Source organism: Colobus angolensis, unplaced genomic scaffold (genome assembly GCF_000951035.1).
Source record: "Colobus angolensis palliatus isolate OR3802 unplaced genomic scaffold, Cang.pa_1.0 Scaffold70, whole genome shotgun sequence".
NCBI classification, from domain to species: domain Eukaryota; kingdom Metazoa; phylum Chordata; class Mammalia; order Primates; family Cercopithecidae; genus Colobus; species Colobus angolensis.
In genome coordinates, this window is record NW_012120710.1 from 6,229,507 (window position 1) to 6,244,522 (window position 15,016).

Sequence of the window (15,016 nt, forward strand, 5' to 3'; positions counted from 1 at the left end):
GAAGGAAGGAAGGAAGGAAGGAAGGAAGGAAGGAAGGAAGGAAGGAAGGAAGGAAGGAAGGAAATAATCTAATTGATGTCATTTGGTACCAATAAGATTCAAGCTTTCAAGGGAATATTAGAATTCTGGGAAACTTGTATTTTTTACTATAAGTTTGACAGTTTCCAATGATTAAAGATTTTTCTGATGATATAGGTGAAGATGTTAACAAACGTGACTTTTTGACATTGTATAATGAAATATGTTAAAATTTGAATGAACTTGGCGAACCAATATTTTCTATGTGACTAATGCATTATGATACAAAATCATGCATGGATAAAAGATATATTCAATATATAAGATAGATCAATGGATTTTAATTTGACAGAATATGAAAATTACATTGAAATGCTTTTGGATTCTGTATTGCAACAAACTTTTCAGAAACTACTGCTTGTTGAGTGTTCATGTAGTATAAAAGAAGACAGATTCCAATTATCTGAAGGGGATCTTAAAATGTTCCTTCAACCTAAATAAACAGTTTGGCCAGGAATCGGGGGCAAATTCTTAATAAATGTTAGGGGTATAAAGGTTTTTTGGTCCTAAGACCAAAAAGTTTGAGAAATGCTACTCCAAACTATGCATATGTAAATTTCTAAGGATAAGGGATATTGTCAGTGTCTTTGAGTAGTAAGGAATCTAATTCTTCAAAATATTACAGAAATATTTGGCATGATTTTACTATTTTTATTTTTTATTTACTAAATGTATTTATTTGTTTTGAGACAGGTACTCACTCTGTTGTCAAGGCTAGAGTGCAGTAGCACTATCACAGGTCACTGCAGCCTCAGCCTCCTGGACTCAAGTGATTCTCTCATCTCAGCCTTCTCAGTAACTAGGACCATAGCGTATACCACCACACCTGACTAATTTTCTTGTGTTTTGTAGAGTCAGGGTCTCCCTATGTTGCCCAGGCTGGTCTTGAACTCCTGGACTCAAGCAGTCCTCCCACCTTGGCCTCCCAAAGGGCTGGGTTTACAGACATGAGCCACCACACCCAGTCTGATTTTACTATTAATTACAATTTCTCAACATCATCATAATCATTTCTACCAAAAATAACAGCAAATATTTGTTAAGAGTCTACTCTGTTTAGGCTCAATTCCAAATAACTTCCATGCATTTAATACTTAGAACAATGCTTTGAAGTACTGGATTATTAATATCATCTCCATTTCACAAATGAAGAAACTGGGGGTTATAGGGGTTAAGTAAATTGCCTCAGGCCATGCAGGTCAGCAAGTTTCAAGCTTTCAACTACTATAAAGTACTGTCAGCTGAGAAAGCCTCAGTAGTACTGTTTCTTACTTTTATAGAACATATTCAGAGGCATGGCAAAACACTAGGTCCAGGTTCTAAAACTGCACTGTCCATTATGATTGTTATTAGCCATGTTTGGCTTTTGAACACTCGAAATTGAGATGAATTCATGTCTGAATTGCAATTTCCTACAAGTATAAAATATACACTAGAATTTGAAGATTTTGAACTTTTTCAATGTAAAATATCCCAATTTTTTATATTTATTACCTGTCAAAATAATATTTTAGATATATTGAATTAAAGCATATTGTTAAAATTAATATAACTTAGTTTTACTTTTTTAAAATGTGTCTACTAGAAATGTTTAAATTTCTATGTGGCTTGTAATTTATTTCTATTGGATAGTACTGTATCAACTCAACTAAGTTTTACACTAGTTTAAATAAAGATTTCATTGTGTGCATCACATCTAAGAAGGAGTTTCTTCCTTCCTGAAATATTGTCAGGGCTGTAAACCAAAAAGTAGTTGAGACAGATCTTCATCAGTTTAGAAGTTTATTTTGCCAAGGTTAGGGACATGTCCATGACACAGCCTCAGGAGATCCTGAGAACATGTGCCCAAAGTGGTTCAGGCCATGACTTGGTTTTATACGTTTTAGGGAGACAGAAGACATCAGTCAATACATGTAAGATGTACATTGGTTTGGTCCAGAAAAGCAGGACAACTTGAACTAGGAGCTTCCAGGTCATAGGTGAATTCAAAGATTTTCCAATTGGCAATTGGTTGAAAGAATTGATCCAAAGACCTGGAATCAATAGAAGGGAGTGTCTGGGTTAAGATAAGGGGCTGTGGAGACCAAGGTTCTTATTATACAGATGAAGTTTCCATGTAGGAGGCTTCAGAGAAAATAGATTATAAATGTTTCTTATCAGACTTAAAGAGTCTATTCTGTAGTCTGAAGGTCTCCATTTTAATGTTAATGATGATCATCTATGCCTGAATTCCAAAGGGAGGAGGATTAATGAGGCATGTCTGACCTCCACTTCCCATCATGGCCTGAACTAGTTTTTCCGGTTAACTGTGGAATCCCCTTGGCCAAGAGGAAGGGTTCACTGGGTTGGTTGGGGGGCTTAGAATTTTATTTTTGGTTTAGAGGGCTTTATTCTTAGTTAAAATAAAAATTACTGACACATGGTTTATTGTCCTCAAGTACCTCATGCAGCTTCAAACAATGAACAATGTTATTTAAATCAGGGAAATTATCATGTTTCATCATGCTCTTTTAAAACTGCCCCATTCAAGCAAATATGTCTTAATTGAGTTCCAAATTTATCCTTTTGCACATATTGCACTACTTCCTTTCATCTTTTTTGCCATTAAAATTAAAAATTGGAGTTAGGAAGAGAAAAGCAAAGTAATGGGGAGAAGTATGGCAGACCCAAAGAAAGTATTTTGCAATGCAGCTTGGAGAGAGAGAAATAAAGCCAAGATAAAATATATGAGGGTCTTGAGGCTGCTGCATTTTTGCCTTTCGGGAGGAGAGTGAGGTGGGGAAGGGGTTGACAGAGATAGTTTAGAACTTTCCACTGCAGCTCAGTTGTAGCAGGAGAGTGATTACTAGAGGTAGACCCCAAGACACATAGTTCTGTGTGTCAAGAAATAGCCACAGCAGGTATTAATATTTTCTTCTTGTATTTTTATTTTTTCTAAGACAGAGTTTCTCTCTTGTTGCCCAGGCTGGAGTGCAAAGGCGCGATCTCAGCTCACTGCAACCTCTACCTCCTGGGTTCAAGTGAGTCTCCCACCTCAGTCTCCCAAGTACCTGAGATTACAGGCATGCGCCACCACGCCCAGCTAATTTTTGTATTTTTAGGAGACACGGGGCTTCACCATGTTGGCCAGGCTGATCTTGAACTCCCGACTTAAGGTGATCTGCCCACCTCAGCCTCCCAAAGCACTGGAATTACAGGCATAAGGCACCGTGCCCAGCCATTTTCTCCTTGTATTTTAGAGCTTGTAATGTTTTAATGTACTCCAAAGCTTCTCCTCTAATAATGGCTGACATTCATTGGTACTTAGAACACACCAAGCCTATCACATATATAATCCTTTCAATCTTCCCTATAATGCCAGGAGGAAACTATCCTATGCTTGTACCACTATTATATTTTGGAAGCACAAAACTTGTCTGATTTCATAGGTTCCCTGCTAGAGAGGAATTTTGCCTCACAATGAATTATACCTCAAGTCTCACCCATACCTGATTTTTACAGTATTTCAATGAGACTTTGGATTTTAGATGCTGGAATGGTTTAAGGCTTTTGGGGCTGTTGGGGTGGATGGAGTGAATGTATTTTGCATGTGAGAGGACATGAATTTCGAGGGGGCCAAAGGGTGAAATGTTATGAACTGAATGTGTCCCCCAAAATTTACATGCTGAAGCCCTAACCCCCAATAGACTATAGTTGAAGATAGGGCTTTAAGTAAGTAATTATGGTTAAATTAGGTTATATAGACGGGACTCTAATCCAACAGGACAGGTATCCTTATAAGAAAAGGAAGAGATACCAGGAGTGTGCACATACAGAGAAAAGGTCAAATGAGAACATAGTGAGAAAAGAGCCACCTGTAAGACAAGGAGAGAGGTCTTACCAGAAACCAATACCGCCAGCACCTTTGAGACAGGAATAATACAGGGTGGTCGCAGGAGATTAGAAAATTCCAGACAGCAGTTTTGCCTGACTAGCAAAAGGAAACTGTTGAAATAGCTGCAGAAGCTAGGAACTGATAAGACCCTGAATACCCGAGGTATGGACCCAGCTGGCTAAGACCAACTGGACCCAACATGGCACTGGATTTGACCTAGATTTCTCCTAGGACCTCATTATATTATTATTAACATTATCAATTACATACCCACTAGTGCCATGACAGTCTGAGAATACCCATATTTGGTGTAAAAAATAGGTGGTACCACAGTTCTGAGAAATTCCTAACTTTTTCCAGGAATTTTAATGAATATTCCACCCCTTGGTTAAAGAAGTCCATAAAGATAGAAACTCCAAACTCCACTGAACAACTCTGTCTTAAGTACCCCCACAATCTCCTTATTGCAAAGTGCTTTTCACTTTGCAATAAATCTCCTACTGTCACTATTTTCTGACTCATCCTTGAATTCCTTCTTGCAATAGTGTCAAGAGCCTGAACACTGGTATTGCCTTGGCCTTAGACATCCAACTTCCATAACATGGAAAAAATACATTTATGTTGTTTAAGCCACCTAGTTGGTGATGTTCTGTTATGGCAGCCCTAGCAGACTGATATGGAAACAAAGGAATAGAGGTGCCAAATAATTAATTAGAATCACTCAGTTAGTAGATGGCAGAGGGGATTAGGACCCAACCTCTAACCACTGCAGCTCTCTCAGCCAAGTTATTCTCTCACTTAAGCCAAGAGACCAGATGAAACCATCTCATGATATCAAGAATCCAGAAATAATACTTCTATATTATCTAAAATTATAAAGTATAATATATTCAGGATGTAAAAATCTAAGTCAGCCAAAAGCAATTATTTTTGGTAAAATATTAAAAGTCTTTTTATCAATGATCAAAAAAGAGTCAAAGTCAGTAAAAAGTAGATTTATCTGAGATTTTATCCCAGTGGAGTATTATAAAAGAACTAAGAATTCTACTTAAAAAAATGGCTTTTGCTGTAAGTCAATGGGTTATATGCAAATTCCATCCCCGACTGCACTGAGGAGTACTAGTTCCCCTGCTATTATATCTCATTGCATCCCTTAGTTTCCTTCAAAGTTTTATTCTGTATAAGTATTTCTCAGTCTTACTTTGTAAAATTTGGATAATAATAGTATTTGGGGGGGGAAAAGATCATTTTTCTCTCTACCCTTTATGAGTTCTAAGCTGGGACTCCCTATAACAAAAGACAGATTAACAACAACAACAAAAACCCCACAAATTTATTAACATGTATATTTCATATATTTATATATACACATATATATATATGAGATAGTCAGGGAACTAGTAATTTTCAAAGAGGTGGCTTTGAATTCAAACTTAAATATCATCTTCAGCTGAAACAAAGAAAGAGGAGTATGGGGGTAGGGGTGCAGTTATGAGGAAGTGACCAGGTAAAGCATGGTAAACAAAGGTAAAGTTTGTTATGCAGATTTAAGTCAGTGCCCTCTCCATTAATGAGAGTTTCTAGTAATTTAGTGCCATCCTTTTCTTCCTAGTACTCAGAGGAAGACATTCTTACAAATGAAAATTCCCTTTATAGATTTAAATTCACCCTACAAAAAGGTAATTCCACTCTGTTCTCAGAGTTGCTCCTATAGCTGCTGTTTCTCAAACAAATACTTATACCAAAAAGACATATTTTGAAGTGGCATATTCTGGTCTTCTACAGTATCTGTCTCACAAAGTTAGAGTGTAGAAATTTAAACATATGACTGTACATAAAATGCTTGGAACAATTAATAAGTTTTCATCATTATTATTATTGTGGCATTTAATATAATGCTATTGCATATGTCTTTGTGATTATTCATTCAACGTTTAACTCCCCACTACTAGAAAATAAGTTTCCTGGTGCAGAGACAATTAGCCCCTGTGGCACACATCACAGTGTTCCCTGCTATAGAGTTCTCGTCTCTCTCTGAGCACACAAAAATAACATGCTTTCTTGCTTTCCTGAAGTTGGGCATGACCATTGACTTGCCTTAACCCATAAAATACGAACAGAAGTATCACTTTTAGATGGAAGATTTGAATACTTAATTCTCCACTTCTCTCTTCCCCTAACTCAGTGGATGTGAAACTGTTAGTGGTGGAAGCTATCCAAGTCACTGGCGGGGAATCAGTACAGGTCTGCAGCAACCTCAATTCTTGCCTCGAAACAAAAAATACAACTGAGGGGCGTAAGGCAGAAAAAGAGACTGAGGCAAGTTTCAGAGCAAGAGTGGAAGTTAATTAAAAACCTTTAGAGCATCAAGAAAGGAAAGTACAGTTGGAAGTGGCCCAAGCGGGCATCTTGGTGGTCAAGTGCCCCATTTGACCTTGGACTTAGAGTTTTACATGCTGGCCTACTTCTGGCATCTTGCGTTCCTTTAATGCCCCACAAAGGTCATATCCCAGTTAAACTCCACCATTTTGCATCTTAATGCACATGCTTGAGTTCAGTCGCCCAACTCCTGAGATCTTATCGGAAGCGCTGATTACCAGTTTCAGGTGTTCCCTATTTATGGGGAGATGGCCATTCCCTCGTGCCAGCTGTAACCAATTATTATTTTAGAGAGATAGTTAATAACTGCCTGGCCACGACATGATGGTTTCCTGATTTTCCTGGTGGGGTGTGGGGGGAGCCCTCTCCTGCCCCACTCATGCCTGGCTAGCTACCTATTGTAACAAAAGCAGGTTTCGATATGGTGGTACAACACTGAATCCTGAGGTAAGCTACTCTGAGGAGTAACCTGGATCCATAGCAGATTTTGATGAGCAAAAAATACACCATTATTGCTTAAGCTTGGGAGACTTTGGGCTGGTTTATTACAGCAGCAAAACCTACACTACCCTGGCTATTACAACCATTATATTCCCATTGCCTAGCATAAGGGCTGGCATAAAATAAGTGATTAAATATACTCTGACTAAATTAATAAATTAAAATTTTTAATCAGCAATTAAAATGAACTATTTTAATCAAATAAATTATTTCAACTCTATCCTGCGTACAATAGAAAAGTATTGGAAATTTTCACTGATTAGTGTGTCGGAGTCATGATTCTTTGAGCACCAAGCCACAGTATCTTAGATATCAAGGTTAGAGTTGCACATGCTTTGCACTCCAGAAAGACTCCTTAAAGTTTTGCTGAATTTCAATTGAATCAATTTTTCCTGTGAAGTGGTCTTCAGAAATCTTTATTTCTGCCATAGAGTCACTTACTTAACCTGCCCTATTTAAAGCGGCCAGTGCCTGATAGAATGTCACTGCATAACTCCATCTGTGTGTGGTCCCTGCATCCATGACAACCAAAACCCAGATGCAGAAATTGTTCATAATCACATAGATTACCCTAGAAACCGGAAGAACCTTGAAATCAAAAGCATTCAGAGAACGTGTTGAACAAATTGAATTTGCAGTTTATCTGGCCAGGGAGGACGGAGAGGGGATGGGCAGTTGGTTTGAGTATTTTTTGTTTCTCATTCCAACAGAAATTAATAGATTTGCCAACACAGAGAGAAAAAAAATGTGATCCAAATTTAATCTGGTTCTGGAAGTGTGAGCAAAATCTACAAGTGGTAGTGTGATAGAGTCAGGCAGAGGAATTGACCATAGATAAGGTGCTCAGGCCTCCTAGACTCAGCTTCTGGTATGTGAGAAAGAAGTGAGAACAGAGTCCATGGCATATGAAGAAGATATCACAGAAAAAAGAAAGCTGTCTTCCACGCAAATAATTTCTTTACAAAGGCTTGTTAACTCCTTCAGTGCCCTAGCTCTGGTGACTAGGGGACCAACAGGTTGATTAATAACAGAATTGGGAGAGAACCTGGCATCTGCTTTGATCGAAGTGTGAGAATTAAGCAAGCCTAAAGTGTAGCAGGAGCAGGGAGGGAACTGAATGAAAGGTCAGTTCTAATCTGTAGGCTTTGGAGAAGCTTTGGGCTCTGGAGAGGGAGTAGAGTACAGAGGTTGAGCAGGGTGCCCGGGCAGGCATCTTATCACTACTTGCGAGTTGTTTGAACTCGGGTAAGTTAAACTTCTCTGTGCCTCCACTTTCTCCCCTGAAAACGAGGAAATAATCTCCAAGGATTGTTGTGAGAACTAAATTACCTGGTTGATTCTTGAACAGCCCGTTGTCCAGAGCCTAGCACATAGCAATCACTCAGGAAATGTCAGCCTTTGTTATTATGGGCCTAGTGCACAAACTATTCTTACCAGTTATGCGACCTTGAGAACATTGTCTTCTCCGTGCCTTCATTTTCTCATCTGTAAAATGGAATAATAATAATTCTTGGAAGGATTCATGAAACAACGCCTAGCAGGGTGTCTGGCTTAGTTATTCCACCATCAGTTACCTGACATTAGTATTTTCTTCTAGTAAGAAGCTGAATACAGCGGCAGACATCCTGGTTCAGGCCCCAGGAAACTCAGCCGGGTTGAATGTGGATGAGGGTTTAATATGTACACGTAGAAGTGTTTGGACAAATGAAGAAGGTCCTTATTCTTGGAACATGTGTCGGTTCTCCGAGGGAACACCTAAAACGACATAAGGTCACCTCTCTAAAGCCTGTAAGCTCATGTAAGAAAAGCTGAGCTAGATTCCTAAGGGTAGAGATGTGCTCACACTTCTTTGCATCCCTAGTTCCCAGCACAGAGCAAGGTGCTGCAAACATTTGCTGAACCCAGGGTCTCGGGTCCTGACTGTCCAGCAGAGGCCGCTCTGGGCCGGGGCTCTCGGGACCTGAGGGCTGAGAGAAGGAAGGCCAGGGGGTGGCCCTGTCATTGCCGCGGGGCCCGGGTGGGAGGGGTTTGGCAGCGGGAGGCGCGGCGGCGGCGGCGGCGGCGGAGGAGGCCCCGGGCTCGGGCGGCTGGGATGGAGCAGAAGCGCGCGGAGCACTGGAGGGCACGCAGCTGACGGAGCTGCGCTGCGTTCGCCTCGTCTGCCTCGCGCCTTCCACTGGAGCTGTCCGCGCCTCCCAGCTCCCACCGCAGCCCACCCGGCAGAAGAGTCACTACCAGCGCCTAGTGCGCTCTGTCAGTCCGCAAAGTCCCTGCTGCCCGCTCCGGGCTTGGCACCAAACACCAGGCTACCATGGTCTGCAAGACTCTCTTCGCTCTTTGCATCTTAACGTCAGGTAATTGGCGCCATCCTCCCGGAAGGGCAGGTCGCGGGGTGGGCCCCAGTGGCGAGCGCGGGGTCAGAGCTGAAGCTAGGAGTCCCGGCAGCGAGTCGCAGCGCGCCGGCGCCTGGAGTGGTGCGAGTCTCCGGGTTGAGTGCGCAGGTGTGTGCGCACTTAGATTTGAGGAGATGTGCGCCTTTGGCGGTTCTGAACCGTGCCGAGGGAGGGGACGATGGGGTCCTTCCTGCCGCAGCCCGCGCCCGCACCCGCACAAACTCCAGCTTTGTGGAACAGGTGGCTGGCTGAGCTGCGCGTTCGAGCCCAGGGTGGGCAACACGGACTGCGCCTCAAGGCTTCTCTTTCTTCACCAGGGTTTCGGAGCGCACTCTGCCAGAGTACGGGACCAGACTTCTTGTTGCGGTTCGGTACTGGAAGGGATGAAAAAGCAGGGGAAGTGGGGGTGGGAGGTTCGCATCTGGGAAGGCTTCAGCAGCGGCTGCGCGCCTGGCGGGGCAGGTTTGCTTTCTGGAGTCTTGGCGGTCTCTGATCTCCGGCGTCCATTCCTAGTCACGCTTAGGATGATGTGGCACTAACAGCGGCGGCCCGGCCTTGGCAGGCTCGCAATCGTCACTGGGGGTTGCAAGGCTACCTTCTGCCCCAGAGCTCCCCAAAAACGTATCCCATGGAAGAAGCTATTAACTTAGATAAACTAGCATCCTCTCCCCTCCCCCTGCACCACCTCTGAAAGGCTTCCTAGGAGCCACTCTCGGGTTTCGGGACCACAGACGGCGGCGACCTCTGGCAGCGGGGATGGGGAAAAGGGGAGCCAGACGACTGAGCTCGGCTTGGCGGGGACCGGGGAGAGATTCAGAAAGACGCTTTGAATCTGGAGTTCAGGTACCCATTTTTTCTAGAAAATGTCTCCCGAAAAGGGACGACTGGCTGTGGATATGGTGCTGGTGGAAAAGGTAGCCCGACTGCGCGGCCACTGGCATTTTCAGTTAAATGTGACCCAAAGTCACATAGCGCAAGCCGATTCTACTCATGCTTGAGTCTGTATTTTCTCCCTCTGAGTTCGTCGGATTCCTGCAATTGTGAACACGAGTCGTCGCAATCCCTTGAAAAGAAGCTAGCGGTTTCCTGGCAGCTCACAATGGGTAATGCAGTTATAAGGAAAAGTTTCCCAACTTGAAACTATAGCGTATTTTCTCTACTTACTGACCGTCCGTCTGAGAAAACCTCTTTCGCGCTGGTATCTCGGCACGGTTTGGAGACGCGTCCGCGGACAGTTCCCGAGTACTCGGAGGCGACTTTGGCTGCCCAGCCTCGGGCTGGGCTCAGAGAGCCTGGGTCAGGCAGGTGTAATAGGCAGCGGAGCTCCTGGCTGGCTGCCGGTGGTAATTCCCGTAATCCTCAAAGCAGGAGATGCTTACGTAATGACACGGAAGGTACCTTTACTTCTCCTCACTCAAAAATCTTTTCTTGAGGTTCAGAAACCCTTGAGTGAGTCAGTAGAGGGGTTCGTTTGCTAATTTGATTTAGTGGCTTGTCTTATTTATTTAATCATTTCCTTTTCTGAACAGCTCTGGCAGTTGTCAAAACCGGGATTAACCCGAACAAGCTATGTATTGTAGCTTCCCCACCCCCACCCCCCACCCCCAAGACGCTTTTTTTTTTCTTTTTCTTTTTCTTTTTTTTTTTTGGTTCAGCGTTACAGTTTAGTTTAACTCCGCTATTGCGGGAGGAGTATCACCCTTGACCCACCGCCAGAGTGAGGAGACTGGTGGGCCAGACACCAGCTGAGCACCACACCTACCCCCATGCACTAATTAGGATCAGAGTCCAGATGGTCACAGTCTTCCAGCTGTGTGGCTCGAGACTCAGGAAGACATACTGCCTCATTTCCCTAGTTATGTTTCGATGTGCATATCCCAAGCGGACAGTGATGAAGCTAATGGACGCTGCATTTCCGCTGAAGTTTGTGCCTCTGAAGGAATCTCTTTAAGACATCAGTTGTTAGGGCTACTTTGCAATAAATTTCATGAAAAAAATATGAAAATTGGCATAAATACCTCATGAGATTCTTTGCACCTTAATTTTAAGGTGTTTTCAGAATGTAAAATATAATTTTTAAAGAAAAAATAGACATGTTGGTAAAGAAGAAAGAGATGAGGGTTCTTGAAGTGAAAGTGGCACATGTGTTTTGGGGGCTTATCCCAGAACTCCCTAGCAAATCTCTAGTTAGTTTCACCAGGCCTTATTTCTTTTCTGTTTCCTTCTCTTTTTCCCCTTCTAGCCATAGGCTTCAAAAATATTTCTGTAAAATTCTTAAGGTGATACTTTCCTGAGCCAGGAAAAGCGTTACGCAGGGGCTTATTTTTTGGCTCAACAAATCCTCTCAAAATATACATAATATTTCCTCCAGCACATATAATGGACACTTGCAAATATGTAGGCATTGTCAACAAGGGTAGATCTCCACATTTATTCACTCGGGTATATATAAGCATATTTATGTATTTATGGAGAAAGGGCGTAGCTCTGTCACCCAGACTGGAGTGCAATGGCGCGATTCCAGCTCCACTGCAACCTCGGCCTCCCCATCCTCTCACCTCAAGCTTCCGAGTAGGTGGGACTACAGGTTCACACTACCATAGACAGCTTTTTTTTTTTTTTTTTTTTTTTGTAGATATGAGGGGTATTCCTATGTTGCCCAGGTTGGTCTTGAACTCCTGAATGTAAGTGATCCTCCCACCTTGGTCTCCCAAAGTACGGGGATTACAGATGTGAGCCACTGTGCCCAGCCTCATTTGTATTTCTAAAAGGAGAGAGAAATCTTAGATGGTCTTCAATTCTCTCAAGGTTGATTATAGTAGAAAACTAGCATATCTATTGTATAAACCATTATCAAACACTTCTTACGCCAGTATAAGGCATATTGCAGTACTGATTCCAGATTAAAACACAAACCAGAGCCTCCAACGTTTGTCCCCAAAATCAAGAAGGGAACGAGAATGGCAGGCCACTGGTAGCTTCCACCTTTATCCCTCTCTTGCTCCCCATCTGGATTCTCTTCCTTTGTTCTTGCCACCATGGTCGTTACATTCAAGTTTTTTATGGCCCTATTTATTTAAAAATTCCCTCAGTGAAGTATGAGATACATCAGAACTTTCAAAGGCATTTTCTGAATACTCAAGAAGGACAAAAAGGAAAGACACTAGGTAAGAGAGGCACAAACCTCATGGTCCTATTTCTCCTGCACTGGGTCTGCTCTGTTTGCCCCTGTCTCCTCTCAGGACCTTCCACCCATTACCCAGCCATCTTGCACAGACATATTGGTCCCTTGGTGATTAAGACGTAGATCACCAGAGAGCTAGATTCCCAGTCTGCCACACAGCTAGGGATCCTATTTGTGTTCTGGTTCTGGTAGGTACCTCTTCTCCAGGTAACTAACACCTAGAATGTCCTTATCCTTGAAGGAAGACTTACTTCACCCTGCACATTTATGACTCTGTACTTGATATATGTCAGCTTAGTTGCCTTATCACACATATATTAAAATACACAAAATTGTGCACACATTTAAAGGAACAGGAAGGCTGATGATGGTTTGTTGGGGGTGGTTGTGAAGAGTCACTTGCTTTCCTTAGCCTGAGAAACTTCTATTCCCCTGAAATCTGTGGTCACAGTCAAAGATGTGACATTTCCTTCACCTGAAAACTGACCTGAGAAGGTGGATGAACACTCTTTGTTGTTCTCTTTGTTGTTCACTGATGCATTTACAGAGGTAGTGTTTCAAGATGGTAGGTGCATAGATTCTGCAGCTAGATTGCCTAGGTAAAAATTTAAGCTTTACTACTTACTAATTGTGTGATTGAGGGCAAGTATATTAACCACTCTGCATTTTCTGATCTACAATATTTGGAGAATAAAAAATTGGAGTTATTGAAAGTGTTCAATAACTGAATATACCTATAGGTATACAGTGCTGGAGACATAGCAAATGCTCAATACTTGTTAGCTGTTGTTGTTGCTATTATTCTTATTAATGAAGTGTACTATATTCTGCACTAATTAGGTCATCCTCTCCAAAAGCAGAGTTTATATGTTTGTACTTGGACTATGTAAATCTAAGATCTCAACTAATATTCCAGTGCAGTGCCAGCTGTTCCAACAAACCAATGTGCAAATTAAGAAAATATTCAGCTGAGCCTACTAAATGCCTAATTTGAAAAGGTTAATAATGTGCCAACTCAGATTTAGCACAAGAGTCCAAAAAAGTCTCAGTAACAAATAGATGTAAAGTCTCACCAAGGACTTTATTTCTTCCATAGAAACTTTTGCAAACTGATGTGTTTCAAAAACTCAACTCAGCGAAACCTCAAAGGTCAGTTTCCCAGAGCTACAAACTTGAGATAATTCAGATTAACAACTTAGGAACAGACAGGTCATTTTGTCCGAATGCTCCAAAACAATAGCAATCATCAATAATTGCCGCATCTCTAATCTAACTTCAGCATTTGACCCCAGTCTAATTGTGCTTGTGTTTTTATGAGAAAAACATTGGCCAAATATTATACTGTTTAAGCAGACTTTCTTAAGCAATAATTTACCCTAAGGGGGTTATAGCACCCCACCGGAAGCAATGGACAACAACATTTTTTAAGTGTTTTCAAAACGAATTTGACTGTCTTAAATCTAAATGAAGGAATCCTGCAATAGCAGTTAAGACAGTTTGCTTCCCTTTAGAAGTGTCTATCAGTAAAATTGGGCACATTAGTTTAGAAATTAAACTTATTTGTCTTGTTCATAAGGTATCAAGTGAAGCAGTTTCTTGGAAAAATTGATGTTTTATGTAGAAGACAGTGGTAATTCTGAGAAGAGGTGGACAGATATTGAATGTCTGCTTTATCCAATGTTTGCTTTTTACTTAGACATACAGAGCTATTAGGTTGTCATCTAGTTAACGTGCAAGCCGGGCAACTATTCAGTAAGACTGATTTGTGTATGTAGTTCATGACATTTATTTTTTTAGTTACAGCTTAAATTATTTAAATGACAGGATTGATGTAACATTGTATTTTCTGATGTGTGAATCTTTAAATGTTCCTCATAACCCTTTACGCCAGCATAACCAATTTCTTTCACCTGTTTTAACATGGCTTATAGATGTTGGGAACTTTGCCATTGGGTAAGTAATAGAAATCATTAAAATGAAACAGACAATTATAGAATTCATCTCATCTGTGCTTTTCATTGGTACAGGATGGTATAATGTCAATTGAAAATGGTCTTAATTTTCCTTTGTCTAGTATTGCCGAATTTAGCAAATAAAAAACAAAGGTTGTCCGGTCAAATTTGAATGTAAAATGAACAGTGAATTCTAAGTACATTCCATGCAATATTTGGGACGTACTTAAACCAAATCTTTCTTTGTTGTTTATCTTAAATACAAATTCAACTGGTTGTCTTGTGTTTTAACTGCCAACCATACTTTTGGCCTTTCATCTGCAGTTCATTTATGTAGAGACTTTGATACAGGATTAGCTTTATTTTGAAGCCTGCCTCATGGGGCTTTAGTTACCCTGCACCATTTCATTAGAAATAATCTGTTCATGGGAAAACATGGAGATTTAAGAGCAGCTCTCTGGGTTAGCAACTATATGGATTAGGATTTAGAGGCAGCACTCACACCAATGAGATATTTTGATTCTGATTATATATCCATTAACTGTGTATTTCTGAACATTGATGGGATTTATATAGCCTCTCTAAACGACTTTAACCCCTTTTGACTCTTCCTTTATATAAAAAAGTATATTTTTAATGGTAGCAATGGTCTTGC

At 41.3% G+C, this 15,016-nt stretch overlaps 1 protein-coding gene across 2 annotated transcripts in view; it reads left to right on the plus strand.

Annotated features, from left to right (window-relative positions):
• Positions 1-8,892: 8,892 nt before the first annotated feature.
• The window catches only part of PARM1 (prostate androgen-regulated mucin-like protein 1), a 115,839-nt gene continuing 109,715 nt past the window's right edge, over positions 8,893-15,016 (plus strand). The window contains exon 1 of one of the 2 annotated variants that reach the window (XM_011927179.1): positions 8,893-9,186. In XM_011927179.1, the coding sequence (XP_011782569.1) occupies positions 9,144-9,186 (43 nt within the window). In that variant the 5' untranslated portion in view covers positions 8,893-9,143. The remainder of the gene's footprint in view (positions 9,187-15,016) is intronic. The other variant, XM_011927178.1, reaches the window with a different exon arrangement.